We start from the raw sequence: 21,430 nt of genomic DNA, 5'->3' as shown, positions 1-21,430 counted from the left end.
AATGGAAGCATATATGAAGGAACTTGGGAGAAAGGAATATCCAAACAGGTGTGTAGCATACTGTGTGTGTGTGGGGGGGGGCTTCATACTTGTGTAGGTCTATGTGTGTGTTTCACATTGGTTATAGTGGACATTACATCTGGTCCCCTTTAGCAATGATATACATTAATTGTCGCAATTATTACGTTGCTATACCTCTCCCCCTACATGTGCTCTCTGCATGCTCCACACAGGAAAGACATTCCTTTTTGGTCAACCGTTCATTCATGCGTATCTCAGCCATAATAGTAGCCAGTTCGAATATTATCATGATTACTACGCTCCATTAGACATGATCTAGCAAGCAAGCAAGCCCATGACCAAACACACCTTACTCCGAGCCAGCGCAGACCCTTTGTTCATGGTAAAAACTCCACAGGATATGGAACATAGCCTAGATCTCTTAACAAATGATGCATGATTAAAAGACAATTCAACCATATTGACATAGGCCTATGTTGTGGTAAAATGTAATTCCCCAATCCAAACACAAGTTTGTCTCTTTTTTGCCTAATATCCCTGTTTTGCCATTAGATGCACGTTTCTGACTGAATATAAACAGTTTGATGCAGGGTACTACAGTGTTTAAATCACTGAAACTACAAAGTGTTTAATCCACAGGGAAAGTATACTTTCTTTTTGGGAGTTTTGTGATGGCTATGACAGACAGTTCTACACTGAGAGGTGCAATGGACTCAAACCTGCAGGTAAACTTTAGCTTATTTTTCTGTGAAAATCTTCCAGAGGGTGTATATGAACCGATTTTAATAAGATTTAATGGTGCTAAAACAGTGCCGGTTCATCTTTAATATAAACAGACTAAATCCTCAAATCCTTACAGTGGCAATATGTAATGTTTTGGGCGACCTGACCAAACTCTCATAGAAATGTGAGTTGTAGATATATCATTCTATTTGAAAGTCTAAGAAACAGTAGATATGTTCTTTGTGCGCCATTTCTATACTTCCCATTCCTAAGTTTTGTTTTTGCGTCTTACTTTCGGTTTTGTACACCAGCTTCAAACAGCTGAAACAACAAATAATGTTGGTTATGTAAAATCTATTTCACAGTGGTTTAGATGGTGCAATGATTCTCCACACCATCTTATTTTGTCACATGAACTGAAATTAGAGGAGCTATTAGAGTTTTAGCAACCAGGAAATGGGGGCATAGTGCAACTTTATTTAAAGAATTAGGGTAATCATCTATTTAGTCTCTATACCATAGCAATGGAATATAATATATTATCTCAATGGGTTTTTACCACAATCTGTCTGTCTTTCTTAAATTATGTCACTTCTTTTGTTGTTGTTTGTCTCAATACATATAACCAGTCACTTACTCTCTCTCTCTCTGACCTGGCCTCAGCTGACAGACTCATTGCATGTCATCCCCGATGGCTGCTATGACTGTGGGGATGGATTCTATGACCCCAATGCCAGGGTCATCACTGACTATGAGCATCACTTTCTCAGAAACGCAGGTGAGTGGAGACTGTTGGAGCTCACCTCAAGGTTTTTGTGAGAACAGATCCTAGCGTCTTGTATCACATATGTTTCTAACCTCCAGCTCTTTAGAGCTCAGTGTGCCACCATGTCTCCATTACAATTTGACTTTGACATATGTCTTTCTTATCTAATTGTTGGGCCTTTCAAAGTCAAATGTATTCCTTTATCATAATGTTCAGGGTAGATATTAACCCATGAGTAAGCGTCGGCCACCGGGGAAACATTTGATACTAAACTGAAAAAATACTATACTGGTGGATTACTCAGATTCTCTAATATAGTAGATTATTTTAGTCAGATACTTTGCTGAGGCAGCCTTATTACTCTATAACTCATCATCTGCTGGTCCTCTCAGCCAAGATTGCCTCTCCACTGCAGTCATTTTAGTTTTGTTTTCAAAGGGAAAATGTAAAACACATTTTTTTCCAACAATTTGAGTGCCCAAATGTGGGATCTTTGATTTGAAGGCAATGAGGTATGTCATGTTTTCCGATCACAATTCCAATACCCGTGCCAGTTTTTCATAGTTTTGCATCACCAGACAATGTCATGGTTTAGGAATGGTTATGGATCTAGTCGTATCTCTGTGAATGGGATGTATGGTGCTTTATGGGAGACTGCCCAGCTGTGATGTCCTGTGAAATAATAGACATACTGTATGTTATCTTTTGGCATAGGTTGCAGCCAAGGCAGCATTCTTTGGAAACAGTGAGTGTAGCTTAGCCTATACATACACACACACACATACAAGAACTGAAAAACAAATTATGATTTGAACATTTATATTTAGGATTTTTCTTTGATTAGCACACCACAAACAAAGTGTGTATATTTGGATGATCGCTGACAGGCAGACAGCGGCCTATGATTTACTAGTGTCCCAGCCAAACATAATACCTATAAGAATCCGCATATTAATCACTGTGTGATCCGGAGCATGGAAATCTAATTCATGTGTATAGACAAAAACAGACGAAGAGATGCACATCCTGAACAGATGTCTTGAACATACTATATGTAATAAGAATTATGTTCCCGATTTTCCTCGCTTTGGGTCCTTCACAACAGTTCTGGTACTGATCAATGAAACGGAGGGAAGGAAATGTGGAGTTGAGGAGAAAAATAGGAGGAGCTTTAAAAACAATGCTGTTGTTCCAATAGTCTGATTCAGATTAATTGGGTCTGTCTGCTGTTTGTTCTGTGATTTTACACAGGACATATTTAATTCATTTTGCACTGATTTGTGATTTCAAACTCAACATTATAAATCTCTCAGATCCATTATCATCTCCTTGATGGATTATTGGCCCCTTATCTAGATCCTTCTATAGTGCATAATTAAAAATGTAATCTTCATATGGGTTTTTTAATGGCAACATCCAGTGTTTGTGTAAGAGGAACTGTGTACGAGTGGGATCATTGGGCTTCGGGCCCATATGACGTGACAAGGAAAACACTCTGTGTCCTCTGGATTTATTTTCATCTCTGAGAGGTTGAAGGTACATTTGTCAAAATGGGTGTGAAGACAGAATTTATTGCCAATGGCTTCCATCCAGGAAGGAGGAGAGCAGAGGGTCCCTGCACTTACTGTACATCCAGAGGAACTGCTCTCCCTGCGGGGACGACGTGTTTGGAGGAGGAGAGGAAAGAGTGCACTCACAGCTGTGGTACAGGACAGAAGAAGGGTTGTGTGCCAAATGGCACCCTATTTCCTATATAGTGCACCACTTTGTGCACTATATAGGGAATTGGGTGATATTTGGGACACAATCAAGAACAGAAGGGAAAGATAAGAGGCAGGGGTAAAAGGGCAGGGGGACGGGGGAGCGGAGCAGGGCCCTCAGCCCAGAGAGCTGCTGCTGGGCCGGGAAGGAAGAGTCAGGGAAATGCCCAGGCTTTGGGCCAAGACCTGAGAAGAAGTACAAAAGCAGATGGGAGGAAGCCCTGAGGAGGAATCTCTGAGTCTTCACAGCAGCAGCGTAGGAGGGGCGGGGCGAGACAGATCATCTGGATGTGACCCAGCATCTCTCAGGTCGGTCCAGTCCGGGGAGTGGAGTGGTGGTGCGGGTGGAAGAAAGGAGTGTCCCTGTCTGCCTGACTGTCAACCAACGCCACATGGAGCCCACTGTTGGCTGCCTCCCAGGTATAATCGACTGTGTTGTTGTATCCTCCTCTTTACCCTTCCCTACTCTCCCCTGTCCTGGCAACACACACACACACACACACACACACACACACACAAACACACCCCAGCACTGCTCTGTCTCCAAAAATAAACAACCTAGGAATCACAGATATATAGAAATCGAAAGAAATCTTGAGACTTTTGTAGATGAAAGGTTATTTTCCTGAAACCATCGGAACACCATTCATAGTTAGAATTCGAATGAGTGCTTCTAATTCTATGAGGCCATATGGGCATTTCAAGGGGAAGTGTAGGACACTGGAGGCTTTGTAATCTGAAGACTGCTGTTGCCAAAGCCAAGCCCTCATCATTATCTTGATCATGTGTAATAACACTGGCTAGGAGAGCCTTGTGTATGAACGAGGTTTAGGAACTTCACAGAGCGTCTTGCATGGAGCAAACCGCACAGAGCCGAGGTGGCAGGCAGGCAGGCAGTGATCGACTGACATCCCAGCTAACAACAAACGTTCCCGCAACTTTAGAACATTTTCCCTAAAGAGTTTCATTAGGTCATTAACTAACATTTTTATAAGAATGTTCCTCTGCTGCAAGGAATATTTCAAAGAGACCATTCCCTTAATGCCAGCAGCATACCACTGCTGGCTTGCCTCTGAAGCTAAGCAGAGTTGGTCCTGGTCAGTCTCTGGATGGGAGATCAGATACTGTTGGAGGGCCAGTAGGGGACACTCTCCCTTTGGTCTAAGGCGATCTCAATGCCCCACCACCTTTTAATTTAGTTTTGTCATTTTATTTTTCACAGGGTGGTTACAGGTACAAAGAAAATTGAATAAATGCATATAAAGATAACCCTGACCCATTCACCCCCTCAGTCCCCACTCATCCACCCACCCACTTCCTCCCTCTCCCCATCCAGAAACCATGCTTCCCACCCCGCTATGCACTTTACAATGTATTTCATAACTTTGCCCCAGAAGCATTTAACTACAGGGCACTCCCACATCATATGAAGGAATATGCTTACATGTTTAGGTGACTCAGTGAACAGTTGGGAGTTGGGGACAATTTCATCATAAAACATTTCCTGGGTGTTAAATACAGTCTGTGAACAAACTTGAAATGTATAAATTGATGGTTCGGATTACAGGATGCCAGGGTTATATTTTTTCCACATTCTGTTCCAGTTAAAGCATGGAACAGATTAAATTAGATTTGTAGACCATACTTCTTTAATGGCTAGCTCAGATATTATGTTTAGATATTGTAGAGATCAGTCCTTTCGGGAGCCCATGTAATTTATTTATAAATCCCATCAATGGATGTTTTGGTAGTTGGGTTTCCCAAGGGACTCCATAGGCCAGCATTGCTGACCTAAGTTCTAAATATAGAAAAAAGGAGTTGCCCATTAATGTGAATTTCAAATCTTGGAATGTTCTCAAACCATTACTGTCCATGATATTGGTAAGGGTACGGATTCCATATTTGGACGATTGGGGGGTTCCAAAGGCTGCCCTCCAGAGGCATTATTATGAAATATTGGAGTATGGGCATATCACTGAAGGGAAATATTAAGGGATATATCACTGAAGACCACCTCTTCCAGGGCAATAGGATACACTATATTTCTCTTGATACTCAGCCATGGGGCAGAAGAATCTAAACCAATATTAGGATGGGGCAAAATGCTAGAGCCTGGAAATACAACTTAAAGCCAAGACAACGCAAGAGTGGCTTTGGGACAAGTCTCTGAATGTCTTTGAGGGGCCCAGCCATAGCCCGAACTTGAACCCGATCAAACATCTCTGGAGAGACCTGAAAATAGTTGTGCAGCTACACTCCCCATCCAACCTGACAGAGCTTGAGAGGATCTGCAGAGAACAATGGGAGAAACTCCCCAAATACAGGTGTGCCACAGCTTGTGTCGTCATACCCAAGAAAACTCTAGGCTGTAAACGGTGCCAAAGGTGCTTCAGCAAAGTATTGAGTAAAGGGTCTGAATACTTGATGATATTTGTTTTATTTTTTATACATTTACAAAAAATAAATAAAGCCTGTTTTTACTTTGTCATTATGGTGTATTGTGTGTAGATTGATGAGGGGGAAAAACTATTTAATCAATTTTAGAATAAGGCTGTAATGTAACAAAATGAATACTTTCCGAAGGCACTGTAGGCCTCTACGAGTCTGTATGCTGGAAAACCTTGGTTGCGTGTGAATTGTATTTGGTCTTGTTAGATTTGTCCAGCATGTCCAAAATGGTGTTACTGTCTGTCCCAATAACCAGATGGCATTCAGTTAATTCTAACAATATGCTGTTCATCGAATACAAAAAAACAGGGTCATATGAATTCGGAGCATACAGCATAAAGGCAATTTTCTTTCCATTATGGATACATTTAAGGAAAGTGATTTAGCCTTTTTGGTATTCCCCATTAATCCAGATGGTAAATTTGAGTTTCTTATGTATCATTATTAGTGCTGAGCGATTAACCTAAACTTCTATAATGTTCTGTTTTTTTAAACAACTAATTGACCAAAGTCGGTTCAGTTATTTGAATTCCATTTCCCTAATTTTTTCCCCCTGTGAGCTCAATGCGCACATCACCGTTTCTCGAGAGATAAATCAGATCCAGCCTGAACTGTGAGGTTGTAGGGAGTTGTAGGGAGTTGTAGTTTCTGACAGGCCACCTTTATACTTAGTGTAATGAAACGGCAAAGAGCAGGTATCGAACCCTCGACCTCCTAGCCCGAAGTCCAGCGCGCTATCGACTGTGCCGCAAAAGCATGCTCGTGCGGCAGAGTTGATTACGCGCTTATAAACACAGGGTCGTTACACTACTCCCTCCTTTTCAAAGAGCGCATCCTCGCGCTAGCGAATCTACGTCTTACAGGAACGCGCTCACCGGGCATTGGTGTCAGAAGTGATCGGACCCCGCATCCACGACAGTGCGTGTGCTTGGCCGGTGAGCGCGTTCCTGTAAGACGTAGCGTCGCGCTCTTTGAAAGGAGGGAGTAGCGTAACGACCCTGGGTTTATAAGCGCGGAAATCGACCCTGCCGTACGAGCATGCTTTTGCGGCACAGTGGATAGCGCGCCGGACCTCGGCTAGAAGGTCGAGGGTTCGAGACCTGCTCCCTGTTTGTTTCATCACAATACAGTCAAACTAGCAATGGTAATGATCACAAGTCAGTCATAACATAGCTAATAGGCTAGCGTATCTATTTATGTAGCAAGCTAAAAACACGGAGCCTAAGGTTAGCTAGATAGCTACGTTAGCTGCTAGGAGGATGTCATGTCATTCATTGGTGAGTGACTGACTTTTTCCCCTCATATAGTTTTTCGGTGGCTATACACATCTAGAGATGCATGTGTCATTTGGTTAGCTTGAACGAGAACTTGAACGACTGTTATCCAGTTAGCATATCTCTTGAGTTCGCAAATTCACTCTGGCGATCTACTCCAATGTCAGAGCACTCGTCTGAGTGTGCCAGAGCGCAGAATAACTGATGAATTTACGCAACACCCGCTGAATATGACTGGTGTCAGTAAACGTAGGCAAAACAATAGTTAAGTTACGAACACTCTAGATAACATGTGAACAGCCTATCCAGCTCTGCTAGGGCGAGTAAAATGGTCAGAGTGAGGTGTTCTCTCATTAGTGTCTGGAAGTAGCTAGCAAGCTAGCCAACTTTAGCCAGGCAGGTAAACTGCAGAAGGACATGTCGGCTACAATTCCCCATGGTTTATCAGTGCAATTTTGACAGCCAACCAGCTGAAAAGGTTTGAGAGGGTTTATCTAATGTTCCTTCATTATATTTTAGCTCATGTTGCTCTGGGTAGAATTAGTTGTTGATCTTGTTGTTGATGTGCTTAATTGAGGGAAAGAAAGCCTACATTTTCATGGTTGTTTGAGCAATAGGACTGTAAAGTTCCCAAATGTAAGAGGACTCCCATGGTATTGACATATTTGCAGAAATCCATTCAGGTGTATGTTTTGGCGAATGCGTTTTAATGATCCAAGTCGCGCTGTTGCAACTGCCTGTAAACACACAGTCCAGTTCAAATTGAATAATGGCAGGCCCTTGTAGCAAATGGGTTATTTGTGTCAAGGCTTATTGTAGCTCTGATTGGCTATGGTGCACCGGTCTGCATAGACTCTGTTTCTGGATGAGACAGATGTTTTATTTACTGCAGTGTCTATTAACTGTCCAAATGCACGGGCGGTTTCCCACTCTATATTGCTATAGAATTTTCACAAATGCCTTAGTATACGTAATTCCCAAACATTCTAAGAATTTATGAAAACATGAAAATGACCATACAATATCTGTCATATTCTTCCTGGAGGTATATATGAACAGATATAAATACGATTTCACGTTGCTAAAATGCTGTCAGTTTCACTTCAATGATGTCATTATTATCTTTGCTATAAAGCCCATGGATGTGAAACAAAAAGCAGGACCCACAGGGAAACCCACCCATTGGTCGTTTACACCCGGTTCCTGCACTATAATAACAGGGTTGAAGCATAGTGGTGAGTGGGAGCCTGATCTATGGAATTTCAAAAGCAGCATATTTGTTTTATGGTCTTAAGGTATTGAGAAAAATATATAAAGTAAAACATAAAATGATTAACCATTTACCCCTTCAGACTTTTAAATGTAAGTATGCAGACGTCATAAATTAGGGCGGGTAATGATGGGGGGGAAAGTCGGCTAAATATAGGAACAGAAATGCAAGCGTAAACAATGAAATATCCTCATTATTATTATTATGAGCAATATGCTCTAAATTATCTTAAACATAGGAAGAAGAGGAGAAAAAAAACAAGCAAAAATTAATTGTGTGGAAGACTATATGGGACTGGTCATTTATCCTAAACAGTTTAGCCCATAGAGATGCAATGTGCTGTTAAATTGAACTCGCCCAGAGCGTAGTTAGCATGTTCTCAGAACATAAGAAATGGGAACGTTGCAAGAAAATTAATGTGTTTCCTTTTCGGAGGGTTAGGAGAATATGCCATCAGCGTCCCACCAAACATACTCAGAACATAGGATATTAATGTTCTATTATTCCATCAGCGTCCCACCAAACATACTCAGAACATAGGATATTAATGTTCTATTATTCCATCAGCGTCCCACCAAACATACTCAGAACATAGGATATTAATGTTCTATTATGCCATCAGCGTCCCACCAAACATACTCAGAACATAGGATATTAATGTTCTATTATTCCATCAGAACGTCCCACCAAACATACTCAGAACATAGGATATTAATGTTCTATTATTCCATCAGCGTCCCACCAAACATACTCAGAACATAGGATATTAATGTTCTATTATTCCATCAGCGTCCCACCAAACATACTCAGAACATAGGATATTAATGTTCTATTATTCCATCAGCGTCCCACCAAACATACTCAGAACATAGGATATTAATGTTCTATTATTCCATCAGCGTCCCACCAAACATACTCAGAACATAGGATATTAATGTTCTATTATTCCATCAGCGTCCCACCAAACATACTCAGAACATAGGATATTAATGTTCTATTATTCCATCAGCGTCCCACCAAACATACTCAGAACATAGGATATTAATGTTCTATTATTCCATCAGCGTCCCACCAAACATACTCAGAACATAGGATATTAATGTTCTATTATTCCATCAGCGTCCCACCAAACATACTCAGAACATAGGATATTAATGTTCTATTATTCCATCAGCGTCCCACCAAACATACTATTATTCAGAACATAGGATATTAATGTTCTATTATTCCATCAGCGTCCCACCACCAAACATACTATTATTCCATCAGAACATAGGATATTAATGTTCTATTATTCCATCAGCGTCCCACCAAACATACTCAGAACATAGGATATTAATGTTCTATTATTCCATCAGCGTCCCACCAAACATACTCAGAACATAGGATATTAATGTTCTATTATTCCATCAGCGTCCCACCAAACATACTCAGAACATAGGATATTAATGTTCTATTATTCCATCAGCGTCCCACCAAACATACTCAGAACATAGGATATTAATGTTCTATTATTCCATCAGCGTCCCACCAAACATACTCAGAACATAGGATATTAATGTTCTATTATTCCATCAGCGTCCCACCAAACATACTCAGAACATAGGATATTAATGTTCTATTATTCCATCAGCGTCCCACCAAACATACTCAGAACATAGGATATTAATGTTCTATTATTCCATCAGCGTCCCACCAAACATACTCAGAACATAGGATATTAATGTTCTATTATTCCATCAGCGTCCCACCAAACATACTCAGAACATAGGATATTAATGTTCTATTATTCCATCAGCGTCCCACCAAACATACTCAGAACATAGGATATTAATGTTCTATTATTCCATCAGCGTCCCATACTCAGAACATAGGATATTAATGTTCTATTATTCCATCAGTCCCATACTCAGAACATAGGATATTAATGTTCTATTATTCCATCAGCGTCCCACCAAACATACTCAGAACATAGGATATTAATGTTCTATTATTCCATCAGCGTCCCACCAAACATACTCAGAACATAGGATATTAATGTTCTATTATTCCATCAGCGTCCCACCAAACATACTCAGAACATAGGATATTAATGTTCTATTATTCCATCAGCGTCCCACCAAACATACTCAGAACATAGGATATTAATGTTCTATTATTCCATCAGCGTCCCACCAAACATACTCAGAACATAGGATATTAATGTTCTATTATTCCATCAGCGTCCCACCAAACATACTCAGAACATAGGATATTAATGTTCTATTATTCCATCAGCGTCCCACCAAACATACTCAGAACATAGGATATTAATGTTCTATTATTCCATCAGCGTCCCACCAAACATACTCAGAACATAGGATATTAATGTTCTATTATTCCATCAGCGTCCCACCAAACATACTCAGAACATAGGATATTAATGTTCTATTATTCCATCAGCGTCCCACCAAACATACTCAGAACATAGGATATTAATGTTCTATTATTCCATCAGCGTCCCACCAAACATACTCAGAACATAGGATATTAATGTTCTATTATTCCATCAGCGTCCCACCAAACATACTCAGAACATAGGATATTAATGTTCTATTATTCCATCAGCGTCCCACCAAACATACTCAGAACATAGGATATTAATGTTCTATTATTCCATCAGCGTCCCACCAAACATACTCAGAACATAGGATATTAATGTTCTATTATTCCATCAGCGTCCCACCAAACATACTCAGAACATAGGATATTAATGTTCTATTATTCCATCAGCGTCCCACCAAACATACTCAGAACATAGGATATTAATGTTCTATTATTCCATCAGCGTCCCACCAAACATACTCAGAACATAGGATATTAATGTTCTATTATTCCATCAGCGTCCCACCAAACATACTCAGAACATAGGATATTAATGTTCTATTATTCCATCAGCGTCCCACCAAACATACTCAGAACATAGGATATTAATGTTCTATTATTCCATCAGCGTCCCACCAAACATACTCAGAACATAGGATATTAATGTTCTATTATTCCATCAGCGTCCCACCAAACATACTCAGAACATAGGATATTAATGTTCTATTATTCCATCAGCGTCCCACCAAACATACTCAGAACATAGGATATTAATGTTCTATTATTCCATCAGCGTCCCACCAAACATACTCAGAACATAGGATATTAATGTTCTATTATTCCATCAGCGTCCCACCAAACATACTCAGAACATAGGATATTAATGTTCTATTATTCCATCAGCGTCCCACCAAACATACACAACAATGTTGCCATGTTCTCAGAATATAAGATATCAATGTTCTAGACATGTTTAACGGGAACGTTGCAGGAACATTCTGTGTATCAGTTGTCAGGATGTCACCTGATGGTCCCAACGAACATGTTCTATGTCCCCCCATACTCAGAAAAAAAATCAGCGTCCCACCAAACATACTCAGAACATAGTTGAATTACACATCACACCTTTTTACTTTTGCAGAGCTGATGATAAACCAATAAACCACATCCATTCATAGCTCTTTGTCTGTTGGCAAGGTTAGGGATACACACACACACACACACACACAGTGCATTTAACATAGTGTTTTCAACTTACATATTTGAAATAGATGATTAGATTGTGCATGTTCATTTATACTGGTATTATGTCCTCACCTGGGATTTGAACTTTCCTACAGTACTCCGATCTTCCCTCTATGCCTCCATGTCAGTTATTGTTTAGTCTGACTGTTCTAATCATTGATTTGATTGACTTATTTGAGTGATATAAGAGCTTTCTGTAAAGTTGTCTAATGTATAGTTGTCTAATAATATTTCGCTAAGAATATGCGAGTAGGGTGATTACCATAGCGGGTCTTAAACCCAGGACACCTAACCCTATTCCCTGTCCCAATAAGGGATATCTTTAGGACAAGTGCTTATTGGGCCAGTATAGTTAGGCCCTGTCCAGAAGAAACTTTCCCTTTCTCTTTCCCTAGAATTGTGAGCTGAGTTGCTCTCATTTCTCCAGCTCCACCAGACCTCCCATGAATAGCCTATTTAAACAGCTTTTTGATGCCAGAGACACATTAAGTACATGATCCATTGTATAACAGAATATACGCTACAAACTGAACAGAGTCGATAGTGGAAAACGGGAGCAGATTGAGCTGATACACACGACATCTCTGCACAGTCCTATCTTTTTTTTCTGTCGGGTTTTCATTGTTGATATGTTTCACCCTGGCTGATTCGTTTTCCGCGGGGCAGTGGACATCGACCATAGGGAGTTTTAAATATATATTTTTCTCTCACACATCTACACACAATACCCCATAATGACAATGTGAAAACATGTTTTTTATACATTTTTGCAAATGTATTTACATTAGTATCCAATACTTTGTAGAAGCACCATTGGTAGCGATTACAGCTGTGAGTCTTTCTGGGTAAGTCTCTAAGAGTGATTACAGCTGTGAGTCTTTCTGGGTAAGTCTCTAAGAGTGATTACAGCTGTGAGTCTTTCTGGGTAAGTCTCTAAGAGCGATTACAGCTGTGACTCTTTCTGGGTAAGTCTCTAAGAGCGATTACAGCTGTGAGTCTTTCTGGGTAAGTCTCTAAGAGCGATTACAGCTGTGAGACTTTCTGGGTAAGTCTCTAAGAGCGATTACAGCTGTGAGTCTTTCTGGGTAAGTCTCTAAGAGCGATTACAGCTGTGAGTCTTTCTGGGTAAGTCTCTAAGAGCGATTACAGCTGTGACTCTTTCTGGGTAAGTCTCTAAGAGTGATTACAGCTGTGAGTCTTTCTGGGTAAGTCTCTAAGAGTGATTACAGCTGTGAGTCTTTCTGGGTAAGTCTCTAAGAGCGATTACAGCTGTGACTCTTTCTGGGTAAGTCTCTAAGAGCGATTACAGCTGTGAGTCTTTCTGGGTTTTCAAGTCTCTAAGAGCAGCTGTGAGTCTTTCTGGGTAAGTCTCTAAGAGTTACAGCTGTGAGACTTTCTGGGTAAGTCTCTAAGAGCGATTACAGCTGTGAGACTTTCTGGGTAAGTCTCTAAGAGCGATTACAGCTGTGAGTATTTCTGGGTAAGTCTCTAAGAGCGATTACAGCTGTGAGTCTTTCTGGGTAAGTCTCTAAGAGCGATTACAGCTGTGAGTCTTTCTGGGTAAGTCTCTAAGAGCTTTCAATACCTGGATTGTACAACATTTTCCCATTCATAATTTTCTAAATTCTTCAAGCTCTGTCAAATTGTTTGTTGATCATTGCTAGACAACCATTTTCAGGTGTTTCCCTAGATTTTCAAGTAGATTTAAGTCAAAACTGTGACTCGGCCACTCAGGAAAATTCACTGTAGATATGGCCTTCGGGTTTTAGGTTATTGTCCTGCTGAAAGGTGAGTTAATCTCCCAGCGTCTGGTGGAAAGCAGACTGAACCATGTTTTCCTCTAGGATTTTCTTGTGCTTATTTGCTCCATTCTGTTTCTTTTTTTTTATCCTGAAAAACTCCCCAGTCTTTAATGATTAAAAGCATACACATAACATGATGGAGACACCACTATGCTTGAAAATTTGGAGATTGGTACTCAGTAATGTGTTGTATTGGACAACAAGTGAATTGCTTTGCCACATTTTTTGCTGTATTACTTTAGTGCCGTGTTGCAAACAGAATGCGTGTTTTGGAATATTTGTATTCTGTACAAGCTTCCTTTTCACTCTGTCAATTAGGTTAGTATTGTGGAGTAACTACAATGTTGTTGATCCATCCTCAAGTTTCTCCTATCATAGCCATTAAACTCTGTAACTGTTTTAAAGTCACCATTGGCCTCATGGTGAAATCGCTGAGCGGTTTCCTTTCTCTCCGTTAACTGAGTTAAGAAGGACGCCCATCTTCCAATAGGTGCCCTTCTTTGCGAAAGCATTGGAAAACCTCCCTGGTCTTTGTGGTTGAATCTGTGTTTGAAATTAACTGCTCGACTGAGGGATAATTGTATGTGTGAGGTACAGAGATGAGGCAGTCAATTAAAAATCATGTTAAACACTATTATTGCACAGAGAGTGAGACCATGCAACTTATTATGTGACTTGTTAAGCAAATGTTTACTCCTGAACTTATTTAGGCTTGCAAATCAAAGGGATTGAATACTTATTGATTGTGTTGTTGTTGCGGAAAATAAATAGGCCTATAAATGTTGAAATGTTGGCTACAGAGGAAGTTGGTATGTTTTGAATTTCAAGTTATGAATTATGAAATGTAATTAAATTGTTTGCTCTTTTTGAGGGTGGTGGCGAGTGGGTGCTGCCCTTGTTTTTTAACTTTTATTATCATTGCACCTTCCCCCCCCCAAAGGTCTGCAAAGCCCTGTATCCCACTGCCAAGGAAAACACCCCTGGCTTTGGCTACTGCCACTCTATTGTGAGTCCAGATGTGCATCCCAAATGGCACCTTTTTCCCTATAAAGTGCCCTGTTTAGACGAAGGCTCATATGGCTCTGGTCAAAAGCAGTGCACTATAAATAGCCTAGAGAATAGCGTGCCATTTGGAACGCAATCAAGCTGAAGCTTTTTCCAGAAGATACAATCAGTAATGTTCATGTTTGCTGTAATATCACAGGGTCCTTTACTGAATCCTGAAACTATCTCCTCTCCAATTGTAAATCCACTCAGATTATTTTAATTCCAACAAATAACGTCTCCCAGAATAATGAGACTATATTCAGGCGTTAAGTAACTAACCTGGCTGATCTATTGGTCAAGCTGATCTGACAGGCATTACGTTAATTTACCGCTGTTTCTGTTGCATTAGTTGACAGGAAACACCTTCTTTTACAAGGAGCCATTATCGTTTCCCTTTTACATTGCTGCTCGTGGGTGAGCCTCTCTGTGAGAGAGTTTGGGTAACGAGTTATATCCAGTTATAGACACCACCAAACAGTCTCAGTAAGGGCCAGGGGGGGGAAGGCAGAATTAGTATGGGAAGACAACCAACAAGAAAATATTTGTAGCATTAATGTCATGTTTATGATGTGCCAACTGACATTTAATTAAGCAATAAGGCCCGAGGAGGTGTGGTATATTGTCAATATACAATGGCTAAGGGCTGTTCTTAGGCACAAAGCATACAGTTATTAGTCATGGTATATTGGCCATATACCACAAACCCTCGAGGTGTCTTATTGCTATTATAAACTGCTTACCAATGTAATTAGAATAGTAAAAAGTTTGTTTTTTTGGTAATACCTGTGGTATACCAATATACCACGGTTTTCAACCAAGCAGCATTCAGGACTCAAACCACCCAGTTTATAATATGCAATATAGTCTACATGTAGGGTGAAGTATGTATGAGTGGGACACTTTCTGGTGTTATGTTTGCTCCTTCTCAAGTAATGTTTATTTCAAGTAAGGTCTTGTTCACATTTTTTGGGATGAAACAACTTGATCATTTATCATTCAGTGGATGCTACAAACCCCTAAAACAACATCACACCCATACTTTTGCTAAAGCGGGGCGGCAAGGTAGCCTAGTGGTTAGAGCGTTGGACTAGTAACCAAAAGGTGGCAAGTTCATATCCCTGAGCTGACAAGGTACAAATCTGTTGTTCTGCGCCTGAACAGGCAGTAAACCCATTGTTCCTAGGCCATCATTGAAACACTATTAATTTGTTCTTTAACTGACTTGCCTAGTTAAATAAAGGTCAAATAAATTTGAAAAGCGTGTGTTAGTGGGACACTTTAGTAAATTAACTGGGACACAATTTTTATTAGTAATACATTTGTGTCCCATTTCACACTTCATTAAAAAGCCTTTGTAGAAGCTTGTAAATAACATTCTGTTTTAAACATTTTGTGACAAACTTTTCCTTTCCTCGCCTTGTGTCCCTCTAATTCCTTCCACCATTGTCCTATGCTGCTTATTTGCTACATATAGCGTCTAAAATCGATTCAGAGCTGTTATGAACAACTAAAACAACATTTCAATGTATTTTAGAATATCTAATGCAGGAATGTTTTTACATGGATTTAAAGCTTCATTTGGTGCATTTGTTACAGCTGAAAAGTACTATAAATCAAATGTTCATAAAATATAACTGTTTACATGAATGGTTATTATATTTGAAAGAACTACTAATAACTATTCATTTTAACACACAAAGCTAGATTGTGGAATTATAATTGACAGAATGACAACAGTATCATTGTAGCATAAGGATTCATATCTATGGGGGTTGTTCATCAAATCACATGTATTTATAAAGCCCTTCTTACATCAGCTGATATCTCAGTGCTGTTTCAACTGGTCACCCTGACCACACACACAAAACAATGATTTCACCCTAACCAAACCATTTTTTTCATGCACAGAGCACATTCAGCAACAACCCAATACACATTTTTGTGGTTTGCAATATTACCATAGTACAGTACTCTAAAACACAAATGTACCATTAGGCCTACACCTAATGTCCCACTAATGCTGACATCACACTAGTGTAAAACTTGTTTTTTAAAGTTCATCTTTCTTTCTTTTTGTTACATGACAGTCATGTGTAGACGAATGAACAAAACAATTCAACCAGGCTAAAATCATTTGGATCTGGTGGATAATATTTGTATTATCCATTTGGGTTTTTAAAATATATTTTTTACTTGTGTGTCGGCAAAATTATTTTCCCAATAATTAATATATGCAAATTAAAGCCCCTAAACTATTTCGAGTATTCATTATAGAAGGCTTTATTGCAGGTTTAAATAAGAAATCCACAGTAGGCAAAGAATTTAAAAACACATGAAGTGTTAAATGTTTAGATTCTGAATTTCCATTTATTTCAGATTGCATCGAACTATGGTGGCCACCTGTGCCCTCAAATAGAATTGTATTAAGGTATCAATTTAGCTTTGACTTAAACGCTCTGCGAAGCGATCACAATCCTAAGAGGGGAAATTACAGCACAAAAAAAATGAAAATGTGTGAATTCTATCTCATTACCATAAGCGCTCAGGGATACGGTAATTGCAGTGCTAAGGCCTCGCCACCAACAGAAACCGGTGCAGAGGTATTAATTGGTTTAAAATAGTGATGAGATGTCCTTCTTGACGGTGACCTCCGTTGCAAAGAGGGGAGGCAACACAACGCGACAAAAAAAAAATGATGGATAGCCTTCGTTTCGTATGCAGCTGCTGTGGTGCCTGGTGCGGCACCGGGCCAGGGCGCAACTGTGATTTCAATTGCCGAACGCGTGAGCCAGGTAGAGTGGCGAGAGAGCCGACGGAGTGGCTGTTAGGACTATCGCAGGCAATTACACACAATCAGGCGAGAGCTTCAGACCTGTTCCCAACAATGGGCCCGGCGCACACTGTTCCACAGGGTGAGCACTCAAGTGTGTGCAGCTGCGACGCCCGGATTCAGTCCCAACAGAGAAGCTGTAGGCTACCCCGTGATCTGCAACGATTACCTCATTTCAGTTTTAACGATATGAAAACCAATATATTATCTGTTGTTTTGGTAGTCGAGTCATCCTTGTAAAATGTTCGTACATTTCTTTGGTGTGTGTGTGATTTAAGAAGTTATTTTCTCCTAATTGTTACCTTGATTTGACGGAGATGTGAACGGGACTTCTAAGTTGAATGTGTTCGTTTCAGAAGCTCGAATTGAATGACAATGATATGCTGTTTCCAGTTCAGAGGCGTCTCCCCCGTCTCCCTTGATTAAATGTTCAAATGTTGTTTTATGAACTAGGCTATTAGAATAGGTTATTTGTTTATACTAGACTTGTAGTTCTTAGAGGAATTGATTGTTTAAAAATAGTTTTAAAAGGTTGTTGCCTTATTCTGACCCTATTATTATTATTCTGACCTTATTTCTATTTTCCTGCAGATGACTATGAACATGAGTGGATTGTGTCCACTTGTCGGAAGAGCTGGGACGAGATCGTTGGACATTCACCTGAAAAACTAGGCCACATTTCAGAACTGGACATTGAGTTGCAGGCTTGAGCGGAGAAAAACTATTAAAAGGCAGCTCATTTATGGAATGTTCAACTGTGGTGCATACAGGCCTACCTGTGAATTATATTTAGTGAAATCTGTGGTACATACAGGCCTACCTGTGAATTATATTTAGTGAAATCTGTGGTACATACAGGCCTACCTGTGAATTATATTTAGTGAAATCTGTGGTGCATACAGGCCTACCTGTGAATTATATTTAGTGAAATCTGTGGTGCATACAGGCCTACCTGTGAATTATATTTAGTGAAATCTGTGGTGCATACAGGCCTACCTGTGAATTATATTTAGTGAAATCTGTGGTACATACAGGCCTACCTGTGAATTATATTTAGTGAAATCTGTGAGTGCATACAGGCCTACCTGTGATTTATATTTAGTGAAATCTGTGGTGCATACAGGCCTACCTGTGAATTATATTTAGTGAAATCTGTGGTGCATACAGGCCTACCTGTGAATTATATTTAGAAATCTGTGGTGCATACAGGCCTACCTGTGAATTATATTTAGTGAAATCTGTGGTGCATACAGGCCTACCTGTGAATTATATTTAGTGAAATCTGTGGTGCATACAGGCCTACCTGTGAATTATATTTAGTGAAATCTGTGGTGCATACAGGCCTACCTGTGAATTATATTTAGTGAAATCTGTGGTGCATACAGGCCTACCTGTGAATTATATTTAGTGAAATCTGTGGTGCATACAGGCCTACCTGTGAATTATATTTAGTGAAATCTGTGGTGCATACAGGCCTACCTGTGAATTATATTTAGTGAAATCTGAAATATGCTACATGTTCATTTTTATTTTAAATAGGTTTAATTTGACCAGATACATAAAAAGCCTATTTCAGATGCACATAAACACAGTGAAGCACATGTGAGCTACTGAAATGAAATATGTGGAGGAAGTCGTGCTAGAAGAATATACTCATTTAGTCAAACATTTTCATGCAGCGTGAGAGAACCCCCCCCCACCAATCCTTGATTTATAACTTGTAAACCCTTTTGTTTACTTGTAATGTTTTGTCCTTAAATGTCCCTGCTCTGCTCTCTCTGCATGGTGCCGAAATGACTGTACTACCAGTGCAGGCCAATGTAATCAGTGTCAGATTGTTCTCTCAAGTGTCCTCGAAGACTCAGCAGCTTAATGGATGCAAATGAACATGAAATATGACTCCCTCTTATATAGGCTTTGCAAGATATCCATCAGCACAATATACTGTTTCCGATAGGCTTTGTTTCAGTCAGGCTTCTATTTAGGTGCCTTACTATATTTCTCATTATAAGGCTTTGGATCCAGTAATTGCATTTTCTACTATAATGTTGTGCTGTAGTGTTTTTGCCCAGACAGACAAGCGTATATTTGCGAGTGAGACGTTTTCGTCTGTCTCGGCTAAAGCTGCCCTTTGAAACAGGACCTAGGTTAGAGGATCAATCTCACGATGCAGCCTGACAGTGGCTTCCTGTCTGTGATGGCGCTCAGCTGGGCTTGCCGGACGAATCAGCTGCAGAGTGGTGGAGAAGAAGAGGGGAGGAGATGAGTCATTACTGCGCACACTGACCCATGAAGAACCCGCCAGCTCAGCCATCGGCCTGTGATTGCTTCCTGCCCAGCGCCGGGCACACACACTTTTACACACAGACACACAAATTGACACACCGAGACATGCAAGTATGCACACACACAACCAGGTACGTACCGGACATACCATAATACTTCAAATAATAGCCCGGCCGTTTATTTGCTTTTCAATCACTGAACACAACCACCAGGTGTCTATTTCCTTAATGCACACAGCTTTTGCTCAGAAAAATGTTGTGAAGTCTACCATACTGTTTATTGTGACCGGTATAAACATTATAGTAACACACCCATTGCCCTTTATCTACTTTTGAGCACTCTCAATGGTGCTCAATAAAGTTAACTCGTGAACAATAACATTTATTTGAAACAGCCGTTTATTTGTTGACAACGTGTGCCGATTATTGGCTAGTAAATGAGAGAGGTGGCTATTTGAGACTGGAAATGCACACACCCCAGAATGACCCGCAGAGGCCTACAGTGCCTTCGGAAAGTATTCAAACCCCTTGGCTTTTTCCACATTTTGTTACATTACAGCCTTATTCTAAAATTGATGAAATAGTTTTTTTCCCTCTTCAATCTACTCACTATACCCCATAATGACAAATGTTTAAAAAATAAAAACAGAACTGACACATCTACATAAGTATTCAGACCCTTTGCTTTGACACTTGAAATTGAGCTCCGCTGCATCCTTTCCATTGATCATCCTTGAGATGTTTCTACAACTTGATTGGAGTCCACCTGTGGTAAATTCAATTGATTGGACACTTTGGAAAGGCACACACCTGTCTATATAAGGTCCCACAGTTGACAGTGCATGTCAGAGAAAAAACCAAGCCATGAGGTTGAAGGAATTGTCCATAGAGCTCCGAGACAGGGTTGTGTTGAGGCACAGATCTGGGGAAGGGTACCAAAACATTTCTGCGGCATTGGTCCCCAAGAACACAGTGGCCTCCATCGTTCTTAAATGGAAGAAGTTTGGAACCATCAAGACTCTTCCTAGAGCTGGCCCCCCTGCCAAACTGAGCAACCGGGGGAGAAGGGCCATGGTCAGGGAGGTGACCAAGAACCCAATGGTCACACTGACAGAGTTCCTCTGTGGAGATGGGTGAACCTTCCAGAAGGACAACCATCTCTGCAGCACTCCACCAATCAGGCCTTTATGGTAGAGTGGCCAGACAGAAACCACTCCTCAGTAAAAGGCACATGACAGCCCGCTTGGAGTTTGCCAAAAGGCACATAAAGAGTCTCAGACCATGAGAAACAAGATCCTCTGGTCTGATGAAACCAAGATTGAACACTGGTCTGAATGCCATGCGTCACGTCTGTAGAAAACCTGGCACCATCCCAATGGTGAAGCATGGTGGTGGCAGCATCATGCTGTGGGGAGGTTTTTCAGCGACAGGGACTGGGAGACTAGTCAGGATTGAGGGAAAGATGAATGGAGCAAAGTACAGAATGATCCTTGATGAAAACTTGCTCCAGAGCGCTCAGGACCTCAGACTGGGGCAAAGGTTTACCTTCCAACAGGACAATGACCCTAAACACACAGCCAAGACAATGCAGGAGT

At 40.4% G+C, this 21,430-nt stretch overlaps 1 protein-coding gene across 1 annotated transcript; it reads left to right on the top strand.

Annotated features, from left to right (window-relative positions):
- Positions 1–639: 639 nt before the first annotated feature.
- morn5 (MORN repeat containing 5) lies at positions 640–18,611 on the top strand. Its single transcript, XM_042302071.1, has 3 exons — positions 640–746; positions 1,408–1,522; positions 18,142–18,611. The coding sequence occupies exons 1-3, from the start codon at positions 693–695 to the stop codon at positions 18,258–18,260; spliced, it is 288 nt and encodes a 95-aa protein (XP_042158005.1). The 5' UTR covers positions 640–692; the 3' UTR covers positions 18,261–18,611.
- The last annotated feature ends 2,819 nt before the right edge of the window (positions 18,612–21,430 follow it).

The sequence above is a fragment of the Oncorhynchus tshawytscha genome, linkage group LG20 (assembly GCF_018296145.1).
Source record: "Oncorhynchus tshawytscha isolate Ot180627B linkage group LG20, Otsh_v2.0, whole genome shotgun sequence".
In the NCBI taxonomy this organism is placed as follows: domain Eukaryota; kingdom Metazoa; phylum Chordata; class Actinopteri; order Salmoniformes; family Salmonidae; genus Oncorhynchus; species Oncorhynchus tshawytscha.
Note: the sequence above shows the minus strand (reverse complement) of the source record. Positions and strands in the feature narration are given on the sequence as shown.

Coding starts and splice junctions, on each gene's coding strand:
- morn5 (XM_042302071.1), top strand. CDS start 693: ATGGCTATGACAGACAGTTCTACACTGAGAGGTGCAATGGACTCAAAC. Junction 747..1,407: donor CAATGGACTCAAACCTGCAG/GTAAACTTTAGC, acceptor ACCTGGCCTCAG/CTGACAGACTCATTGCATGT. Junction 1,523..18,141: donor TCACTTTCTCAGAAACGCAG/GTGAGTGGAGAC, acceptor ATTTTCCTGCAG/ATGACTATGAACATGAGTGG.